Raw genomic sequence first — 21,472 nt, 5'->3', positions numbered from 1 at the left:
GGCAAGTGTTGCCGTTTGTGCTGTTTTTAAAGAATATTCATGTAAATGTATAATACTTGCTTAAAACAGAGCTTGCTTTTGAAGTATTCAGCTTGACTGTGCAAAATTTCTGCTTTCAGCCGTGACCTGCACCGCTCCTCCACCCATCTCCAATGGCCTGCTGGAGGGCCGTGACTTTGAATGGGGCACCAGTGTGAGCTACAGCTGCTCCCCAGGATACGAGCTCTCTTTCCCTGCCATCCTCACCTGTGTGGGCAACGGTACATGGAGCGGAGAGGTGCCCCAGTGCCTGCGTGAGTACTGTACAAACTCCATTAATATTAATCAAACTGACTGCTGCTTCATCCCTGTGGGTGTTTGCAACCCCATGCATGCCAACATTTCCCAAAAAAATAATACAAAGCAGCAGCAGACAGTTCATCCTTGGTTTTAAAACTAAAGTATACTTGTATGCGTGCAGTGGACGTCAGAATTATTAGCCCTCCTGAATTATTAACTCAAGATTTACCTAGGTTAATAGGGGTAATTAGGCAAGTAATTGTATATCGATGGTTTGTTCTGTAGACAACTGATAATAAAGGCTAATAATATTGACCTTACAATGGTTTTAAAAAACTAAAAGCTGCTTTTATTCTAACCGAAATAAAACAAATACTACAAGACTTTCTCCAGAAGAAAGACTTCAGACTTCAACTGTACGTAAGCATATGTGCGCAGCCCACATCTGATAGTTTACAGCAACTCAGAGGATTCAAACATGGAGATTGTCTCTGTTTTTTTTTTCTATAAGGACGTTATGAACATTTAAATTGATAATATGTAGAATATAGATGCATCTCCACATGTTTTTAGACTGTGAAACAATAGCGCAACGTTGACAGCTTGTCAATAAGCTTAGTGCAAAAACAGTGTAAAGCACACATGCAAGCTGTGCATACATTGTAAAATCTGAAGTTTACCCTGGGTTTTGGGTGTTTAGATGATTTACTTGCTGCTGGCTTAAATTTTATTTATTTAATATTTTATATTTTTATTTTATTTTATTTTGTTTTTTTAGTTAGTTTGAAATTATTTAATTTTTTTATTTTTTATATATTTTAATTTATTTTTAATATATTAAATTAAATAAATATGCATTATTTAGAAATTAGTTTGAAATTATTTAATTTTATTTTTAAATTAATTTGAAATTATTTGTATTTATATATATATATATATATATATATATATATATATATATATATATATATATATATATATATATATATATATATTTCATTTTATTTTATTTTATTTTGAAATTAGTTTGAAATTATATTTTATTTTTATTAAATTTTATTTTATTTTATTCAGCCAAAAATGTTCACATTTGTTTTGATTGAAAATCAAGGTCTAAAAAAAAATCCAAGAGTTTAATACTGTCTGAAACTGTGAGGGGATTTATGAGATGTTTATTTGATGTCAACAGTACACTCCAAAAAAATGCTGGATTGTTTACCCTAATGTTGGGTCAAGCATGGACAAACCCAGCACTTAGTTAATTTTATTGTTAAATTTAAGTTACACTTTTAATCCCAATGATTGGGTTTGTGTAGACTCAACGTTGAGTTAAAACAAGCCAGCATTTTTTTAGATTATAGTTTATAGAATAAAACAAAAACTATGTTTTTCTCCAAACAGTGTTGGGAAAAGTTACTTTTAAATGTAATATATTACAATCTTACTCTTAATAAAACTTGAATAATACAACACGTTACATTCCCTAAAAACAAATAAAGGAACATGTGAAAAATGCATTAAAAACTTGACTAAAGATTTGAATATACCCAACACACATAACTAAAATCTAGAAATGTTCTATTAATGTTGTTCCATATCGATGACTCAAAAATGTGCTGCTTGTTCAAACTACTTATTTAGAATGAGCTTAACACAATTCTTACACTGTTTTTGACAACCTAAATGTTTTATGTTCAATCCACTTAAATTTGTAAAAACAATTAGCTTAACTTAATGGATTTGTGTTGGGTCAACACAGAAAGAAATTGTGTGGAACCCTGCATTTTTCACAGTGATCCATAATTTTGTGGAAGTCAGCTAGATCTGCTGGATTTTCTGTTTAGGTGGGCTCAGCATTGGATATCAGTTCTGTCTGTTTCAGCACATCTGATGCTGTATGATGTTGTGAACATCTAAGATGAAGAAACTCCAGACGTTCTATTGAGAATTTAAAGTTTTAAAGGCCTAGTTATCACAAAGGTACCCTTGTTTTAGCCCTCACATGGAATAAAAGCAAGCAATGTCTTTTGCTGGAGAAAGAAAGAAAGCGTTCCTCTGACTTTGTCGGAGTGCAGATTTCTTTTCCTTCTTCTTCTTTTCCACTTTTATTTTATATCTTGACAGCATATCTATAATTCATCAAGAAAAGTCAAGTGTGTAGTGCAGGATCTCAGGCGCAGTAGTCTGACCAGCATATTTATGACGGATCAGACAGTCGGTGACGTCAGCCGTGTGATTGATTTTTCCTCCAGAGAGCCACTGTTTGCCTGACAGTGGCAGGGCCGCGGTGAACGTTCATCACACAGCTCGGGACTTCCCTCTGTATTCCGTTCAGAATAGCACACAAACACACTATTCTTACTCTTTATGCACTGTATAACACGTCCGCTTCCATTCAGACGCTTGGGCTTGTGAATCTTGTCTTATTTTTTAAAGGGAACCTATTTTTCCCTTGTCTCCAGAATGTGTCTTTAAAGTTTCAGCTCAAAACTCCCATTAGATTATTTCATTTATTTTCTTTTTGGCTTAGTCCCTTTATTAATCTGGGATCGCCACAGTGGCTTGAACCACCAACTTCCTTCAGTTTTTTTAAACCTTTTAAAATCTGAGAAATTTGAGCTTGTTACGTCCTTTTAGATGTTAATATTAAACTAGGAGTAGATGACATAACATACAATAGTTTAATGTGTGTGACAAGCGGATGGAGAAAGAAATAAACTGAAAACCAAATATCACTGCAATTATTTATTGCCCATACATCCAATGAAACCAGTGAAGATATATTACACAGTGCAGGAAAAATATTTACAATGATTAAATGATGAATTACCTGGAGGGGAGAGGAAGTAGTTGAATGTGCTTAAATCAAAGAAATAAATATAACAAAACTCAGTAACTGTTTTCACCAAACTAAACTAAATATGAAAAGAAAAGCATGAAAAGAAACATCTTCAACGTACCAAACGTCTTAACTAAACTGCTCTAACTAAAAAAAAACATACAGAAAACAGCACATTCTCCTGAACCTAATGAACTAATACAAAATATGCATCTGAGTGTTGTATATGTATATCGGGCGACTTACTCACTCCTACACCTCTCCAAGGTATCACTTAAACATGTCAGTTAACCGGAACAAGTTCACAAGCAAACACATTGCATTATCAAATCTCAAACTTTAGACAAGAGCATTAAACAAGCAAAACACATTCTCTCAGACTAGCCCTCGCAAGAGAGACTGTCCTCCTAGAGTCCCACAGAAAGGATAAGAGCGAGAAGTGGCGAGAAGGAAAGAGACAAAGAGAGAGAGATCGCCATTGCGGTTTGGGCTCGGCTTTTAAACGACACGCCTACATACAAACAAACGCACATACTTATCCAAAATACGTTCTGCAAGCGAACGTTACAGAGCTGTTATGACATTGTAGGTGTTTTTGTTCCCCGTGCCTTTAATGCAGATGACCTGCATGTCCTCGTGCATGTCAGAGCCATAGCCATCACATAGATACACAGCACAGTGACAGACAGGAATGAAGCAGATCTCCTTTACTCCTGTCAGAGCTTTCCCAATGGTTATTTGATGCATTTGTTATGGAGTTAATTCAAGCCTTTCTGCAATGATGAGACACATAACATTGTTACAAAGTTTATACAGGTTAATATCCACTGTTGAATATCCATTAGGTTAATGTACAGGATAAACCTCATTTTAGTCCATGAACCGGACCTGAATCGTCTTCTTTTATAATTGTACTGACACGTGGCTTTAGTGATGAATTACAGCGATTTTGCTGTCGTTATTACAAACATGCACTGTTTTAGAAACGTTTTAAACTTCATTCTTAATCTTTTAATCCCATTTGCTTTGCACACGTCCTTTCTTGTTGATATGATTATATGCGTTATTATGGAGACATGTTAATATGCTTCTGTCAATCAATTCAGTGGGCGGGGAAATCACACTCCTACATCACGTTGCGGTAGGCATCAAAATGGGAGAGATTTGGGTCCTATTTTAACTTCAGGAGTTTTTTTAAAAGAGACTTATTATGTTTAAATCACCACAATATGACTGTGCAGGACACACCATACCTACACACAGTTCTGTCCAAACAGCTCACAAAAGATGGCTTTCATCATAGGTACCCTTTAACAGGAATTATCACTTTTTTTCAGAAAGGATGTCTTAAATTGATCAAAAACAAAATTAGTTTCTAATAAATACTTTTTTTCACTTTCTATTCATAACAGAATTCCGAAAAATATAAAGCAGCACACATATTTTCAACACTGATGATAATAATAAAAGGGCTCAACAATAAGGACTGTCCAATGGCCCGGGGCCAGCGTGAGAAATGTTTGGGACGGTAGAGAGAATCGTTGCTGGCCCAATCAGGCCAATGCTGCCTTGTCACAAATTTTTGTCTGCGACTATTTGTCAATTTGTGCATATACAGTCTTAGAATCGAGAAACAATTTGTGCTTTTAAGTCGTTGAATGCTACCTTTTCTGTGAAGTCGTAAATACCATATTGCTTTTTGGTTCCTTTTATCTGAGTGGATGTTGTGAGCTTTTTTTGCACAATCCGGCAAAAACCAGTACAGTCAAGAGACAGCAACATGACGGCAACATCAATTTATGAGGCTAAAAGAAAACGTCTGTTTCTAACGCTGTGAAAACAGATATTTGCATGGGTACAACACAACGGAAAAAAAAAAGTGATGCTACCTTTTGTTTTGCAATAAAATACCTGCACAATTTTCATACTGCTATAATTTACTGCTAAATGTTTTTAAAAAAATTAAATATTTAAATTCTAGATTCACAGACATTATTTTTGACATATTATTTAAAATATGTGGCTAAGGAATATTTATTTATTCATTTGTTTATTTATTTATTTTGGTGGGGCCAGTGAAAATTTTGGCAGGGCAAGTAAAAATCTAAACCACTGGTCAAGTTGGGCCAGTAGAAAATGTCTTTAGTGTTGAACCCTGAATAATAAATGTTTCTTGAGAATCAAATGAGTATTAGAATAATTCTGAAAAATCATGTGGCGTTGCACTGCAAAAATGCTTTTTTACTTAGATTTTTTGCCATATTTATAGTCCAAATATTTAATAATTATTGCATCAAGAAGCATTTTCTAGACATGCAAAAAATATTGTCTTTTTTCAAAAATAAAATGTAAAAAATTTGTGAGTTTTTCTTCAAAACAAGCTAAATAATACCCCATTGGTTGATTATTTTGCTTGCAAAACTCACTTTAATTTGACTTAAAAAAAACAAAAACAAAAAAACAAGACAATATGTTTTGCTTGTCTAAAAAATACTTCTTGATGTCAAAATTTTTAGATATTTGGACTAGTAACAAGATTTTAAAAAATTAAGTAAGAAAAGCCATTTTTTTTGCTGTGTGAGGACTTAATCTAACAGTTCAGCTTTAATCCCAGAAATAAATTACATTAAAAAATATTATACTAAAAGCAAAACCGTTTAAATATTTAACATTATTATCGTTTTTTAACTTTATTATCTGTCAAATAAATCCAACCCTGGAGAGCATAAAACACATCTTTCACAAGAGTTCAAATCAGCAGTGTATAATGTGCACAGTATGCAATTTTCTCTATGCATAAAATATCTGGATGACCTACAACATTTGCCAAAGTGTGCTGTATAAAAACAACACGCACAGTGTGTGAAATAAGGTATCCCACAAGGCAACATGCTTGATTTGACCTTCTGTTTCAACTGTGATGAATAAACCAGTTGGAAAGTTTCGAACAGTAACATAAGTTTATATTGTCTAATATTTGAACTATTTTGAAAATTGACCGTGACGCGTGTGTGTGTGTGCTGACGGTGACTATAGCAAAGACGATTTTAAATTGGTAAAGCAAGAAGCACGTGTTGTTTTCAACTTGGTTTTGGACGCAATATGTGCCCCAGCCCCATAAAGATTTAACCTGTGAGATACAGTATAAGCACTGATAAATAATAGATTAGTGATTACAAGCCCTGCAAGGTGATTGCAAGTTAAAACACACAATTAAACACATATTTTGCAAACTACACAAAATGAGGCAACAATTTTAAATACACTTACATGTTATGATCAGGTGGAAGAAGAAACTGGTCATTGTGAACTGTAACAGTTACTGACAAAGTCCCTGTCGGTCCTTTTGACGGTCCATGCGCAGAGCGCAAAACACAGGGCGCAAACGCTTATATATACATTTTTTGCCCTCCTGTGATTATTATTTTTTTATTTTTCAAATATTTCCCAAATAATGTTTAAAAGAGCAAGGAATTTTACACAGTATATTTCCTATATTATGTCAGTCTTGATTTAAAAGCATTTTTTAATCGTTTTAAACCCATTTTAGGGTCAATGTTAATAGCTCCATTAAGCAACATTTCTTTTGATTGTCTACAGAACAAACCATGATTATTTGCCTAATTACACTAACTTGTCGAATTAACCTGGTTAAGCCTTTATATGTCACTTAAAAAATATGCAGTATCTTAAAAAATATCTAGTCAAATATTATTTACTGTCATCATGGCAAAGGAAAAAAAAATCCGTTATTAGAAATGAGTTATTAAAACTATAGAAATGTGTTGATAAAATCTTCTTTCTGTGATATATATATATATATAATTCCTGTGTAAAATTCCTAATGCGATGCACGCATCAAACTGACATTGCAACACTTGAATTACAACTCCAACCAGCCTGATCTCACGAGAAAACGTAAGTATTTTACGTTTTGGCAGTTTAGTGGCTAATTCGTACGAATTCGTACGAGTTCAGTCGTAAGAAAATGTACGATTTTAAAAAGGAGGCATGGCACGTAACCCCACCCCTAAACCCAACCGTCATTGGGGGATATGCAAATCGCACTAAAATGTACGAATTAGATCGTACGAATTTGTACGAATTAGCCACTAAATGAAAAAGTTACGAATTGCCGTGAGATTGTGTTGCTCCAACCTGAAAAAAAAAAAAAAAACGTAGTGGTAGGTATCAACATTATCCCAATTTGAACCGTATTAATAGTAACTATGAGATAACCAAAGAAACTGCTTTTTAAGGGAATAACTTATCAGCCCTGCACATTTTAGTCATTCACACTGTTAAGCATTACAAATATAACTTTTCAACATATATATATATATTGATGTATATATATTGTTATCTCATAGTTACTATTAATACGGTTTAAATTGGGATAATGTTGATACTTACCACTACGTTTTTTTTTTTTTTTTTCAGGTTGGAGTTGTAATTCATGTGTTGCGATGTCAGTTTGATGCGTGCATCGCATTATGAAACTATTCTTGTTAAAATCTTGGAGTAAAAACATAAACTGAACTTGAGGCCAGGTGATCTGGTCTGATAAACTCACTGCACAGACAGCTTGAACGTCCTTCTCGGAGTCGCAGAAGGCGACATGGCGGGACAGCAGTATAAACTCGCACGTCTTCCTAACCGTTATTCCATTATTCCAGCATAGACGCGCACTCTAACCGAAAGCGGGAGCTGCATCTCTATAGCAACCTCACAACCTCTCCAATGCGGCGCCTGGCGATATTTGCAAACAAGTCATATGGATCATTTTTATTATTATTGGACAATATTGCAGGAACTAAGAGTAGTGATTTACCTCTATTAATTTAGTTAGGAGCGAAAGTACACATTTTGAACTGTACTCAAAAAGTACACCTTAACCAATTATTTTACTCAAGTAAATGTAATGAAGTAAATGTAACTCATTACTACCCACCTCTGGTTTACAATGACAAAGCTTTTCAGCGTCGATCATCATGGCTAACCATTTAAAAATGACTTTGTCAAATGTGTTTGTTCCCTTCAGCTAAGTTCTGTGGAGATCCCGGAACCCCAGCGTTTGGCTCGAGGGAAGGCCGCAGCTTCATCTACCAATCCGAGGTGTCATTCAGCTGCATGGCTCCCTACATCCCAGTGGGCAGCACCACACGCATCTGCCAGACTGATGGCACCTGGAGCGGATCCCAGCCCCGCTGTATAGGTAAATCAATTACACTGACACCGTTTGCATGTCTTTAAACCATATGTTCAATCCTCAGTGAACCAGACTGCCATAATAATTGTTTTAAGCATGTATATCGAAACCTAATAATCCCAGAACCGGATAATCATCCAGCTGAAACTGACCGCTAACCGTCCTGCTAACTCTGCTAAGCGAAAAGCAATTACTTTCACTTAAATCATTTGTCTACTTAATGTTTCACGCTTCAGCTCAGCGAAAAAGGCAGGAGATTAAAGGGATAGTTCACACAAAAATTACATTTACTCACTATTTACTCTCTCTAAAGGTGATGAGTTTCTTTCTTCTGGTGAATACTAAAGATCAGGGGCGGACTGGCCATCTGGCAATTCTGGCAAATGCCAGAAGGGCCGGACCATTTTTTAAATGTGGGCCGGTCTATTTAAAAAAAAAATTTCATATGTATTGTTTTTTAAATAGCTTTTATGTCTTACGAGATGTGAATATTATGATGAGGATGGTGATAATAGTAAAAATAATAGTAAATGTTAAGCATTGGCCCAATCGGCAACAACCGACTGGTTTCTAGATGGGCCGACGACAATCTGAGGTTACGCAGACGTAATCAAAATCTGGCAAGAATGTCAAACAAACAGTAAGTGCAACACAAGCTAATTGTCAGAGATGGATCATAAAAAAGGAAAGGCAGTCAAGTCAGACATTGCCAAATACATAAAATGTACTGAACTAGTCTCGAAAGGGGGCAGTGCAGTGGCGCAGTAGGTAGTGCTGTCGCCTCACAACAAGAGAGTCGCTGGTTTGAGCCTCATCTGGGTCAGTTGGTGTTTCTGTGTGGAGGTTGCTCACGTTGGTTTTCTTCTGGTTTCCTTCAGAAGTCCAAACACATGCTATACTTCTGCCCTGCAGCATTGAGGGCATCCACTGTGTAAAACATATGCTGGATAAGTTGGCAATTCCCAGATTAACAAAATGACTAAGCTGAAAAGAAAATGAATGACATGATTGCATCTATTAATGGGTTGTTTTTGTTCCAGTCACATACATTCATTCATTTATTCATTTTCTTGTCGGCTTAGTCCCTTTATTAATCTGAGGTCGCCACAGCGGAATGAACCACCAACTTATCCAGCAAGTTTTTACGCAGCGGATGCCCTTCCAGCCGCAACCCATCCCTGGGAAACAGTCACATACAATAAATGTTTAAATATCTCTGAAATAGGTACTGCTTATATAATTTTACCATCTGTACACCAATATAAATAGTCAATGTGTGTGTCCTTGGATGGGGCTGTGTCGGTGTGGTAATGTGGGCTGGTGTGGCTACAATGCCAGGGCTGATTTTTAGTCCCAGTCCGCCCCTGCTAAAGATGATACTTTAAGAAAAGCTGAAAGCCTGTAACCATTGACATGCATAGTAGAAAAAACTATTTTATGGAAGTCAGTGGTTACAGATTTTCAGCATTCATCAAAGTATCTTCTTTTGTGTTCAACAGAAGAAAGAAACTCTTTAAAGGTTGGAACAAGTAGGGGTGATCACGGCTGATTTGCACAAATCACAACCCACGGTTTGGATCCCAGGATTGATACGTTTTTAACTTGTAGATTAATCCTAAATTTGTAATGATCACAGAAAGATCACCTATCTATATCACCTATGTATGAAAGCATTTAGGCTTTTCTGTAAAATATAAAGATGACTGAAGAAGTTGTGGTGGGTTATTTGGGATGTGGTGGGTTTCTTAGGTTATTAAAGGTGTTTTCAGTCACTACTCGTTTAGTCTGTATTAATGCATTTTGTGTAAGCTGCACGATTAATCATTAAAAGATCGGGATCTCAACACCCACGCAACATAAGTTATAAATGATGGTGATTTGCATATGTTTATTAATCCTTCCAATCGCTGCATTCAAATCTTAAAAAGCAAAAATTAAGAAAGAGATTCAGTCATTAGTTTTTTAAGTTAGTTATAAAGTTACAAACAGTCAAATAACACAGAAGTACTGAGATAACCGTTTATAGTTTAGATATAACTTGGGCCAGACAGAATCTGCAGACATGTTTAACTATTTCCGCAGAGAATTTTGTAAATATCTGTGAATTTATGCAGAAATATTTTGGGAGTATCATAATTAAAAACTTAATAGATGAAATAAAAATATTTTTTTTACTTTTATTTAATGTTTAAAATGCAAATCTAATTAGATCCACTCATTTAGTAAACAAAGCAAGTCTGTTACATAATATATCTACTAAACGACAGAAAATATTACTTTACAAACTGTATTGTAAATAAATCATATAAACACTTTTATTTTCGTCAGTATTATACTGAAGTTAATTTTAAAACTGAATAAATATAAGTTTACACACATTTGCACAAGTAAATTAATAGACTCAATGATGGGCTTAAAATCTGTGCATTCCGTGTGGGCCTAGATAAAACCACTGATGTTTATGGTAATGATTAAAATCACTGTCATGCATTTAACTTGCTCCAAAATGAAAGTTTCAGGCAGCAAGTACATTACTTAACCAATAGGTGGCGACAACCAGCCATTAAAAATATGCCACTGAATAATTCTTCAAAAATGATCATCTAGCAATGAAACATGAAGCTTTATAATTGAATAATTGAATCATTTGTTGAAAATGAATCTAAAATAAATCTGGGTTATACAAATGATAATGTTAGATTTCTACATTCAGCGTTATCAGCAACAGTAGTAGTTGAATTTTTCACAGCACTGAATATTTTACCAGTTATTTTTATTCAGCTGATTATTTCATCATTTTATTTTAAATGAAATTACAGGTTCTAAGTTCTGTTTGCTAAAACCAAAAGTGTCTTGCAGTGCTGTTTTTATAATTAATAGAAAGCAAATTAAATGTGTCTCCTCCCCTTTTTGGCTGATCGGAAAAATGGTCCGATCAGTGACTAAGTGAAGTTTATTTATAAACTCATTTCGAGAGGAGCACATGCTTATGATTGATTACAGCTGGTCCTGCATTAACTAATGCATGATTCACCAATCAGATGATTCCTAACTCACTATAAATAATCAAAGTTTCTTACTTCAGTTATCTCCGCCTTGAAGAATCTCCCCTTCCACTCCTACTCCTCTATCTTTCCCTTTATAGGATGGCACGGTGGCCCAGTGGTTAGCACTGTTGCACAGCAAGAACATTACTGGTTCAAATCCTTAACAGGCCAGTTGTCATTTCTTTGCGGAGTTTACACATTCCCACAGTTCAAAAACATGCATAATAAATGAATTGATCGACCTAAATTAGCACTATAGTCAAGCTCTTTACCAACAGTATGTGTCTAAATAGAAATGTATAATCTGTCATAATTCTCTAAATAAAGGGGGAGTTCTCAAACACTACTGTAACTGAGCTTAAACTCCCCTCTTACCCTGCATATGAAAGGGAGCCCTGGGCTTGAGGATCTTATGAGTTTAAGGCTCTCTCCCGGGACAACATGCCAAACTCGATCAATCATCAGCTAACTCTTAAAAAAAACTTATGTAATCCAAACCGTGGGATTTATGATGAGTTGCACTACTAGGAACAAGTAGAGGGTGAGTAAATGATGACAGAATTTTCATTTTTGGGTGAGAACCATCCCTTTAATTTCTTGCTTTATTTTTAAGATTTCCAGTATTCATTTTTGGATGAACTATCTCTTTAAGCTGGGTAGTCAGAATTTTGAGTTTTGTCTTCTATAATGGTTTCCAGTGTTTCCATTTACTGAATCTTATGACTGCCACCCACAAAGAAAATCTCCTTTGGTCTTATTTAGAGCCCACAAACAAGCTCAAAAGTATTTATCTGCAACCACTCCATCCAAATCAATGCCCTCCTACAGTCCAGACCAGTGCGACACAAGCAGACCTGATGCTGTATTGACACAGTAATGGTGGGAAATAACAGAAACCCTGCTTTAGTGAGCTCACGACCAGAGGAGTGGGAACAGTTGGCAGATCAGGACAGAGTATGAAGTGTGAAACGGAGGCCAGGGAAAACCAAATTGCTTGAGAAACCACAACTTGACTGCTGGCTATGACATCTGTTGTGAAGTTATTATTGTCCTCTGTAGCTCGGCTCGAGTCCTGTGACCTTCTCAAATTACTGAGACTGTGTTTGTTTCTGTGTATACAGTATGAATACATTAACAAGTAGAATAAATTAACATATAAGGGGTTTTAAGTTAATCGTAATGCATTCAAAATGTGTCTTTGCATTCTGGTACTGTTTGGATCAAAGTTTTGTTATTTTACTATTTTAAAAAGTCATACTGTTTTCGATTAGTATTTTTTATTAATAACTCATTGTGGAGAAAACATCTGATTTGAATGCTGAATGTACACTCATCGGCCACTTTATTAGGTACACCAGTCCAACTGCTCGTTAATGCACATGTCTACTCAGCCAATCACATGACAGCAACTCAATGCATTTAGGCATGCAGACATGATCAAGACGATCTGCTGCAGTTCAAACAGAGCATTAGAATGGGGAAAAAAGGGGATTTAGGTTACCTTGAGCGTGGCATGATTGTTGGTGCCAGACGGGCTGATCTGAGTATTTTAGAAACTGCTGATCTACTGGGATTTTCACGCACAACCATCTCTAGGGTTTACAGAGAATGGTTCAAAAAAAGAGAAAGTGGAAACTGAGGCTACAATTTGGACAGGCTCACTAAAATTGCACAATAGAAGATTGGAGAAACGTTGCCTGGTCTGATGAGTCTCGATTTCTGCTGCAACATTCGGATGGTAGGGTCAGAATTTGGTGTCAACAACATGAACCACAGTCATGTGTCCACAGTCACCAGAGCTTAATCCAATAGAACACCTTTTAGATGTGGTGGAATGGGAGATTCGCATCATCGATGTGCAGCCGACAAATCTGCTGCCGACTGCATGATGCTGTCATATCAATATGAAGCAATGCCACGAAGGATTAAGGCAGTCTAACCAGGTAAGTAGACTGTAAGGTGTACCTAATAAAGTGGCCAGTGAGTGTATACGACATAAATTACCCTTTGGGATAAAAGGTTGATTAAATATTGGATTTATTACTCGTGGTTGCTCAAAAACAGTCATATTTATATCTAACAAGACAAAGTACATTCATTTAACTTGGATGCACGTTCACTTTCAGATAAAACAGTGGTGCATTTTTCATGCTGCAGTGGTTTGTCAATAGTGCATATATACATTTTTATCATCTAAATTCAGGCCCAAACCTGTGTGAGATATGAGGAAAAGGTTAAATATATTTTCCAAAAACTCTTTGACACTAACATAACTTTTTTAGGTAATTTGAAAATAATGGGGAAAATACTTCTGATTGGTTGTTCTTAAGAAAAAGAAATGTGGAAAAACTAGCTGCATTGTTTATACTTAAAACAAATGTGGCATTTTTTTCTTTTTCTTAAAACTATCTTTTTTTGTTGTTGTTAAAACCGACCCAAATACATTTTGAAGGTTGATGTTATCCTAGATTTAATAAAAATGCTATAAAAGTGCTTTCATTATGGATACTATCTAATTAAACTATTTTAAAACGCGTAAAACAGTGAAATATGACTGAAGTGTTCTTATCAATTTAAGCTACAAACGTTGAGTATATCCTACAATATTTACTCTGGCTAGTCTGACTAGCATAAAAACAGGAGCCTGAATCATTTTTTTAAAATCTGTTCTTAATCTCTTTAGAATAGTTTTTAAGTGATGTTTTTAGTGTCGTACTGTATTATGTTCATTGACCTTTTATTGCTATTAGAGTTGAACAGCATAGTGGCTCATTCTTTCATTCATTCTCTTGTCGGCTTTGTCTCTTTATTAATCCGGGGTCACCACAGCGGAATTAACCGTTTTAACGCAGCAGATCCCCTTCCAGCCGCAACCCATCTCAGGGAAACATCCACACAGACTCATACACTACGGGTAATTATAGCCTACCCAGTTCACCTGTACCGCATGTCTTTGGGGGAAACCGGAGCACCCGGAGGAAACCAACGTGAACGCAGGGAGAACATGCAAACTCCATACAGAAACACAAACTGAGCTGAGGTTCAACCCAGCCATCTTCTTGCTGTGAGGCGACAGCACTACCTACTGCACCACTGCGTCGCCACATAGTGGCTCAGTGGTTAGCACTTAGATTATGAAGAATGTAAAAATAAAAACAATATGAAGCAATTACTTGATGAGTGGGAATCATTACCTTTTGACTAATTGTATTGACAAGATTAACACACCAAAAAAAGTTTCTTTAAAAAACGCGAGCGCGCAGGACAAACTTCATTACTCTACGCTTGTTAACTTCTTCAAAACTACTTTAATTATTTAAACTTTAAAACTACTTCAGACTTAATCAAGCCATCATACTGTTTATTTATTTATTTAGTTTTTTATTTTATTTTTTTTTATTAGAATATGCAAAAAGGTACATAAATTGGGATCATACAAATACAACAAAAAACATCAACAAAAAAACAACAAAACAACAATAAAAAACAAAACAAAAACAATATAGTCAGGTACTGTTAGGTGTGTGTCTGTGTCTGTCTGTCTGTCTGTGTGTGTGTGTGTGTGTGTGTGTGTGTGTGTGTGTGTGTGTGTCTGTGTGTCTGTGTGTGTGTGTGTGTGTGTGTGTGTGTGTGTGTGTGTGTGTGTGTGTGTGTGTGTGTGTGTGTGTGTGTGTGTGTGTGTGTGTGTGTGTGTGTTTGTGTCCATGTAAAGGTAACTGGGTGGAAAGGTCAGATTACATACATTAGGAACAATATCAGCCAATAAATGAAGCACCACACTGTTTAATAACGTGTTGAAAAAATATTATTTCTGTTAAACATAAAGGGGGGGGGGCTATACAAGGGTAATAATAATTCAGACTTCAACTGTACCTTTAAAGGTCTATAGAAACTAAAGAGAATTTATGTTGTATCTTAAGCTTCCTCAATGCAAACTCGCTGTTCCTCCCTCGGCTTCTTTCAGGTTGTGCCCTTACAGATTTTGCCCTTGTCTCTTTCAGCCCTGGGTTCCTCACTGGAGGCTCTCTGTAAAGCTCAGAGACTAACACAAACTGAATCAGATTTTATTCACAAAAACTAGTTTATCTCTTTGAAGAAAGCTACTTATTTACCTCCTGTAGCTCTTTCCCTGTGCGCATGAACCGGCCGTATTAAAGCGCATCCATTTCTCCATGTCTCATTAACAAAGTCTGCTCCCACTGTCCCCCGAAGTACAGTGTTTATCTGATTAAACTCCTCGCTTTATATATCCATGAGGGAGTCCTTCTCCTAACGTCAATAAATACATCGATAATTGTTTTTAATTGAGCAAGTAATTGAATAAATGGTCCCAGCTCCGCGAAGCCATTATCGAGGAGCTGTGAACAGCCAGCAGGAGATTCGGATGAGCTCTGATTGGCGTTTTTAAGCATTTAGTACACCGCGCCGATAAAAGATGTCAGCCGTGGCCCCAAAGCAGGTGTAATCATTTAGCCATTTCGATGAAGTCTCATATTAAACCCTCAAAGACAATGAAAAAGACACCGGGCGCAGATTAAGTGCTCGGAAATGCCACTACAAATTTATCCGTGCCAGTGTTTATAGAATGAATCCTACTGGCTGTTTTCACTGTGGGCATGTCTATATTAATAAGTCTTCTTATTAAAAAACACATTTCTTGCTCTGTTTTGGCTTTCCATCCTATCTTAGATGGCTTTTTTAGAAGGTAAAAACACTGTCCAGAGTGGAAATGCCAGTTTTGTTAGCACTGTCGCCAGGGCCGGAGCAAGCTGAACTGCCGCTCTAGGCAAAGGACGGTCATGCCGCCCTCAACCCTAAAGAGAAGGGGGGGGGGGATTGGAGCGTGGGTGGTGAGGGTAGTGTCGTGGAGGCCACCCTCTCTATTCTGTCGCCCTAGACGTGGATATAAGAGGGTGCGGGTGGTGAGGGTAGTGTCCCGGACGCCTCCCTCTCTATTCTGCCACCCTAGACGCGGATATAACTGAGGGCGCTGGTGGTGAGGGTAGTGTCCCGGACGCCTCCCTCTCTATTCTGCCACCCTAGACGCGGATATAACTGAGGGCGCTGGTGGTGAGGGTAGTGTCCCGGACGCCTCCCTCTCTATTCTGCCACCCTAGACGCGGATATAACTGAGGGCGCTGGTGGTGAGGGGAGTGTCCCGGACGCCTCCCTCTCTATTCTGCCACCCTAGACGCGGATATAACTGAGGGCGCTGGTGGTGAGGGGAGTGTCCCGGACGCCTCCCTCTCTATTCTGCCACCCTAGACGCGGATATAACTGAGGGGCCTGGTGGTGAGAGTAGTGTCCCGGACGCCTCCCTCTCTATTCTGCCACCCTAGACGCGGATATAACTGAGGGCGCTGGTGGTGAGGGTAGTGTCCCGGACGCCTCCCTCTCTATTCTGCCACCCTAGACGCGGATATAACTGAGGGGGCTGGTGGTAAGGGGAGTGTCCCGGACGCCTCCCTCTCTATTCTGCCACCCTAGACGCGGATATAACTGAGGGCGCTGGTGGTGAGGGTAGTTTCCCGGACGCCTCCCTCTTTATTCTGCCACCCTAGACGCGGATATAACTGAGGGTGCTGGTGGTGAGGGTAGTGTCCCAGACGCCTCCCTCTCTATTCTGCCACCCTAGACGCAGATATAACTGAGGGTGCTGGTGGTGAGGGTAGTGTCCCGGATGCCTCCCTCTCTATTCTGCCACCCTGGACGCGGATATAACTAAGGGCGCTGGTGGTGAGGGTAGTTTCCCGGACGCCTCCCTCTCTATTCTGCCACCCTAGACGCGGATATAACTGAGGGCGCTGGTGGTGAGGGTAGTGTCCCGGACGCCTCCCTCTCTATTCTGCCACCCTAGACACGGATATATCTGAGGGCGCTGGTGGTGAGGGTAGTGTCCTAGACGCCTCCCTCTCTATTCTGCCACCCTAGACGCGGATATATCTGAGGGCGCTGGTGGTGAGGGTAGTGTCCCGGACGCCTCCCTTTCTATTCTGCCACCCTAGACGCGGATATATCTGAGGGCGCTGGTGGTGAGGGTAGTGTCCTAGACGCCTCCCTCTCTATTCTGCCACCCTAGACGCGGATATATCTGAGGGCGCTGGTGGTGAGGGTAGTGTCCTGGATGCCTCCCTCTCTATTCTGCCACCCTAGACGCGGATATAACTGAGAGTGCGGGTGGTGAGGGTAGTGTTGCAGACGCCGCCCTCTCTATTCTGCTGCCAAAAATGCGGATATATCTGAGGGCGCTGGTGGTGAGGGTAGTGTCCCGGACGCCTCCCTCTCTATTCTGCCACCCTAGACGCGGATATAACTGAGAGTGCGGGTGGTGAGGGTAGTGTTGCAGACGCCGCCCTCTCTATTCTGCTGCCCTAAATGAGGATATATCTGAGGGCGCGGGTGGTGAGGGTAGTGTCGCGGACGTCGCCCTCTCTCTTCTGCCCTAGACGCAGATATAACTGATGGCGCGGAGGGGTAAGGAGAGTGTCGGGGACGCCGCCCCTTCTATTCTGCTGCCCTAGGCGGCCGCCTAGGTCGCCTCTATGGACACGCCAGCCCTGACTGTCGCCTCACATGAAGAAAGTCTCTGGTTTGAGTCTCGGCTGGGTCAGTTAGCATTTCTGTGTGGAGTTTGCATGTAGAGATCTGTGCGGGACTAAATTTTGAATCGCTCCTGCCCGCACCCGCCAGGTTTTAGCTCAAACCCGACCGACTGTTCAGCATTGGTTGTCCCGCTGCCTGACCCGCTCCATTTTCTACACCTCGTCCGTTCCCGCTAATGGGCAGAGAGGGGGGAACAAAACTATAAACCACCAAGCTATACAGAGTCCAGACAGCCTATAACACACTGTCTGTATAAACACACACAGCACCAAGCATGCCAAGCAAGTGACACACGCAGACAACAACATCAGGCTCTCTCATTCACACACATACACACAAACACACACCGTAGCACAATGCTCTCTCTCATTCGCGCACACACACAGAGACAGCAACAAACAAGCTAAACTCATTCACACAAATACATACGCGTGCTTGCTCGCTCGGGAGTCTGGAGTGAAATTGTTAGACTGCCCGCTCCTGTCCAAAAATACACCAGTTTCCGACTGCTCCCGCACTTTATTCTGAAATTTATTCCCGCGCAGAAAGAAATCTCGTTGCGAATGCAGACCTCGATTTGCATGTTCTCCCCATGTTGGCGTGGGTTTCCTCCGGGTGCTCCAGTTTGGATGAACTGTATTGGCCGTAGTGTATGAGTGTGTGTGAAGGAGTGTGTATGGGTGTTTCCCAGAACTGGGTTGCAGCTGGAAGGGCATCCGCTGTGTAAAACATATCAATATGAAGAAACAACACCCCCACTATATCCAGAAACAACACCCCCACACCCCCGCTTTTCACTTTCGTCCACGACTTTCCCCACACGCCCCCCGCCGCACCTCTTCGCTTTCGTTTCACGTTTTCTCTCCACGAAATGTTTTCATTCAGCCCGGCCAGCAGAATAGTTGAGGGTTCATTCCGCTGTGGCCACCTCTGATACATAAGAGACTAAGCTGAAGGAAAATGAATGAATAAATGAATGTGTTGCAGTGTGATCCGTAAAAACGAAGGCTTTCGAAAATGACGGAGCATTTTAGTCTTGTCCTGCAATCATGTGAGCAGTTCAGTTGACTCGGTTTTGCATCCTGAGTCCAGTTGAATCAATGCCATATTCAATAGGATTGATGTTTACATTGTTAAATACTATGGTCTGTAAACGGTTTTAAATAATTATATTATTTGTTGTTGTTGTTGTTGTTGGTCTTTAATTGTTAAAGTTGTTCATTCAAATGAAAACAACTAATTGGAGATTTATATCCCCTTGTTATTTTTGAACTAACATTACATTAGAATTCCCTAACTACCCCATTACTCAATAGTTACTCAAAAGCACATTTTTAATGAGCTGATATTTACTTTTACTTGAGTATATTTACAGACATGTGACTTTGCTTATACTTTATGGAAACTTAAATAATTTTTGGGATGTTAGTATGAGTATCGTTAGTTTATAGGATATCTATAAGTTAGTGTGCTCCAAAACAGAGCCAAAATTCATTCTTTAAGTTAAATTTTATTGAAGTAACAGTACACTTATTTGAGTATAAAATTTTATTACTCGTGTCGGCACAATAGCCTAGTGATTAGTGCACTGACGTATGGTGCAATAGCACGTCAGGGCGTCCCGAGTTCAAATCCCGGCTCGAAGACAGTTCCCTAACCCAACCCTCTCTCTCTCTCTCTCTCCAACTTCGCTTCCTGTCTCAATACTGTCCTATCTAATAAAGGACATAAATAAATCTTTTAAAAATAAATAAATAAATAAAAGCATAACCTCTGTTTACGTCTGTGTTCATGCCCAGTAAACAAACAAAATCATTTTCAGTCGTTTTAGCGTAAAACCTATAGCGTTTTTGGAAGAAGACATTGTTTTAATTTTATTCGGATTAGAGCAGATGTAGTCTTGGTTGCATGGATAGGGTTAAATGTAAAATATGATATGAAACTAACCTTATTAGAGTGTCAAAATAAATAGAATTTAAAAGTAAGAGTAAACTTTTTCCATATCAAATGGATATTGCAAATGCAGTTGAAGTCAAAGTTTTCAGCCCACATATAAAATAAAAGTCAAATATTTCCCAAATGATGTTTAACAGATTCAGGAATTTTTCGCATTATTTCCTTCAATATTTTTTCTTCTGGAGAAAGTCTTATTTGTTTTATTTTGACTAGAATAAAATCAGTTTTTAATTTCTTATTAACTATTTTAAAGTTATTTTTATTAGCCCCCTTATGCTATTTTTTCCGATTGTATACAGAACAAACCACTGTTATACAATTACTTGCCTAATTACCCTAACTTTAACTTAATTAACCTAGTTAAGCCTTTAAATGTCACTTAAAGCTAGTATCTTGAAAAATATCTGGTCAAATATTGCGTGCTGTCATCATAGCAAAGATAAAATAAATCAGTTATTAGAGATGAGTTATGAAAACTATTATGATTATAAATGTGTTAAAAAAAATCTTCTCTCTGTTAAACAGAAATAGGGGGAAAATATACAGGGGGGCTAATATTTCTGACTTCAACTGTATGCAAAAGTCTGGCCATCCAAGCTTCATCTGTCAGATAAACAAGGCTGGGTTGTGTGACATGACCTCACCTTCAAAAAAAGCTGAAGTAAACCATGCCAGGTAACAAGAAAATACGACCCAAGTGACATTAACCACAGGTCAGTTGCAGCGAGGACAGACTTGTGCTGACCTCAGCGTGTTCTGTGCAATGCGTCATTGGTGGCCAAGTGCATGAAACAATCAGAGACGTTTAAAGGCTGAATTGATTCATTTAGCAATCAGCCAATGTCACTGTTGAGGTTTATGCAGCATTCATTGTCTTATATTATAATTTATTATCGTGCTGTCTTGAATACTTGATTCTGATTGGTCAGCTGCAACATTTCCAGGTTTATTATTACAAACGTTGAAGATAATAACAACAACTTTATAACAATAACATAATCTTATCAAAAGCTTAGAATTGTCTTGAGCATCACATTTATTTTTACATCTGTTACGCTGCTGTTTTTGGCTGTTTGGCGTCATCTTTTGACTGAATTATATGCAGGTTGGGGTATGATCCATTCAGCGGTTTTTGTTTCTGTCAGCTTTGCATTTAATTAAAGAATTTTAAAAAATACTACAGCTCAGAGCCAACGTTTATCTTTTATTTATGTTTTGTGGCAAGTAGCTGTGTTATAAGTGGGATAAAGTATATCCAGGCTGTCGAATGAATCTCTTCAGGCTTATAGATATTTTTCTTAGAATGCAAAATTACCCATTATGCTTTGCGTGTAAGCATAAGGATGATGTTTCGAACTTCAGGTCGGCAGCTTGATGCATATTTAGAGTCACATTGGGACAGCTTTGAAACGATAGTTTTAATCTATTTTACTTGCTTTTAACATCTTTATACTAATACTGCTGTCAATCATCATCACCTCCTGGACTGATCATTTAATAAACACAATCTAATGGAATGGAAAACAACTGATATATTAT

At 38.3% G+C, this 21,472-nt stretch overlaps 2 protein-coding genes across 19 annotated transcripts in view; both read left to right on the top strand.

Moving 5' to 3' along the window:
- The window catches only part of ppt1 (palmitoyl-protein thioesterase 1 (ceroid-lipofuscinosis, neuronal 1, infantile)), an 847,627-nt gene that overhangs the window by 378,110 nt on the left and 448,045 nt on the right, over positions 1–21,472 (top strand). The window lies entirely within an intron of this gene.
- Positions 1–21,472, top strand: part of csmd3b (CUB and Sushi multiple domains 3b) — a 1,026,877-nt gene that overhangs the window by 949,209 nt on the left and 56,196 nt on the right. For all 18 annotated transcript variants that reach the window (XR_015517226.2, XR_015517225.2, XM_087296029.2 and 15 more), the window contains 2 exons: positions 120–293; positions 8,160–8,333. Coding sequence is in view for 16 of the 18 variants with exons in the window: in XM_087296029.2 (XP_087152155.1) it covers positions 120–293; positions 8,160–8,333 (348 nt within the window). In the remaining 2 variants the exon portion in view is untranslated. The remainder of the gene's footprint in view (positions 1–119; positions 294–8,159; positions 8,334–21,472) is intronic.

Source organism: Danio rerio, chromosome 19 (genome assembly GCF_052040795.2).
Source record: "Danio rerio strain M-AB ecotype USA chromosome 19, GRCz13ab, whole genome shotgun sequence".
Taxonomy (NCBI): Eukaryota; Metazoa; Chordata; class Actinopteri; order Cypriniformes; family Danionidae; genus Danio; species Danio rerio.
This window is presented reverse-complemented; position numbering and strand designations above follow the sequence as displayed.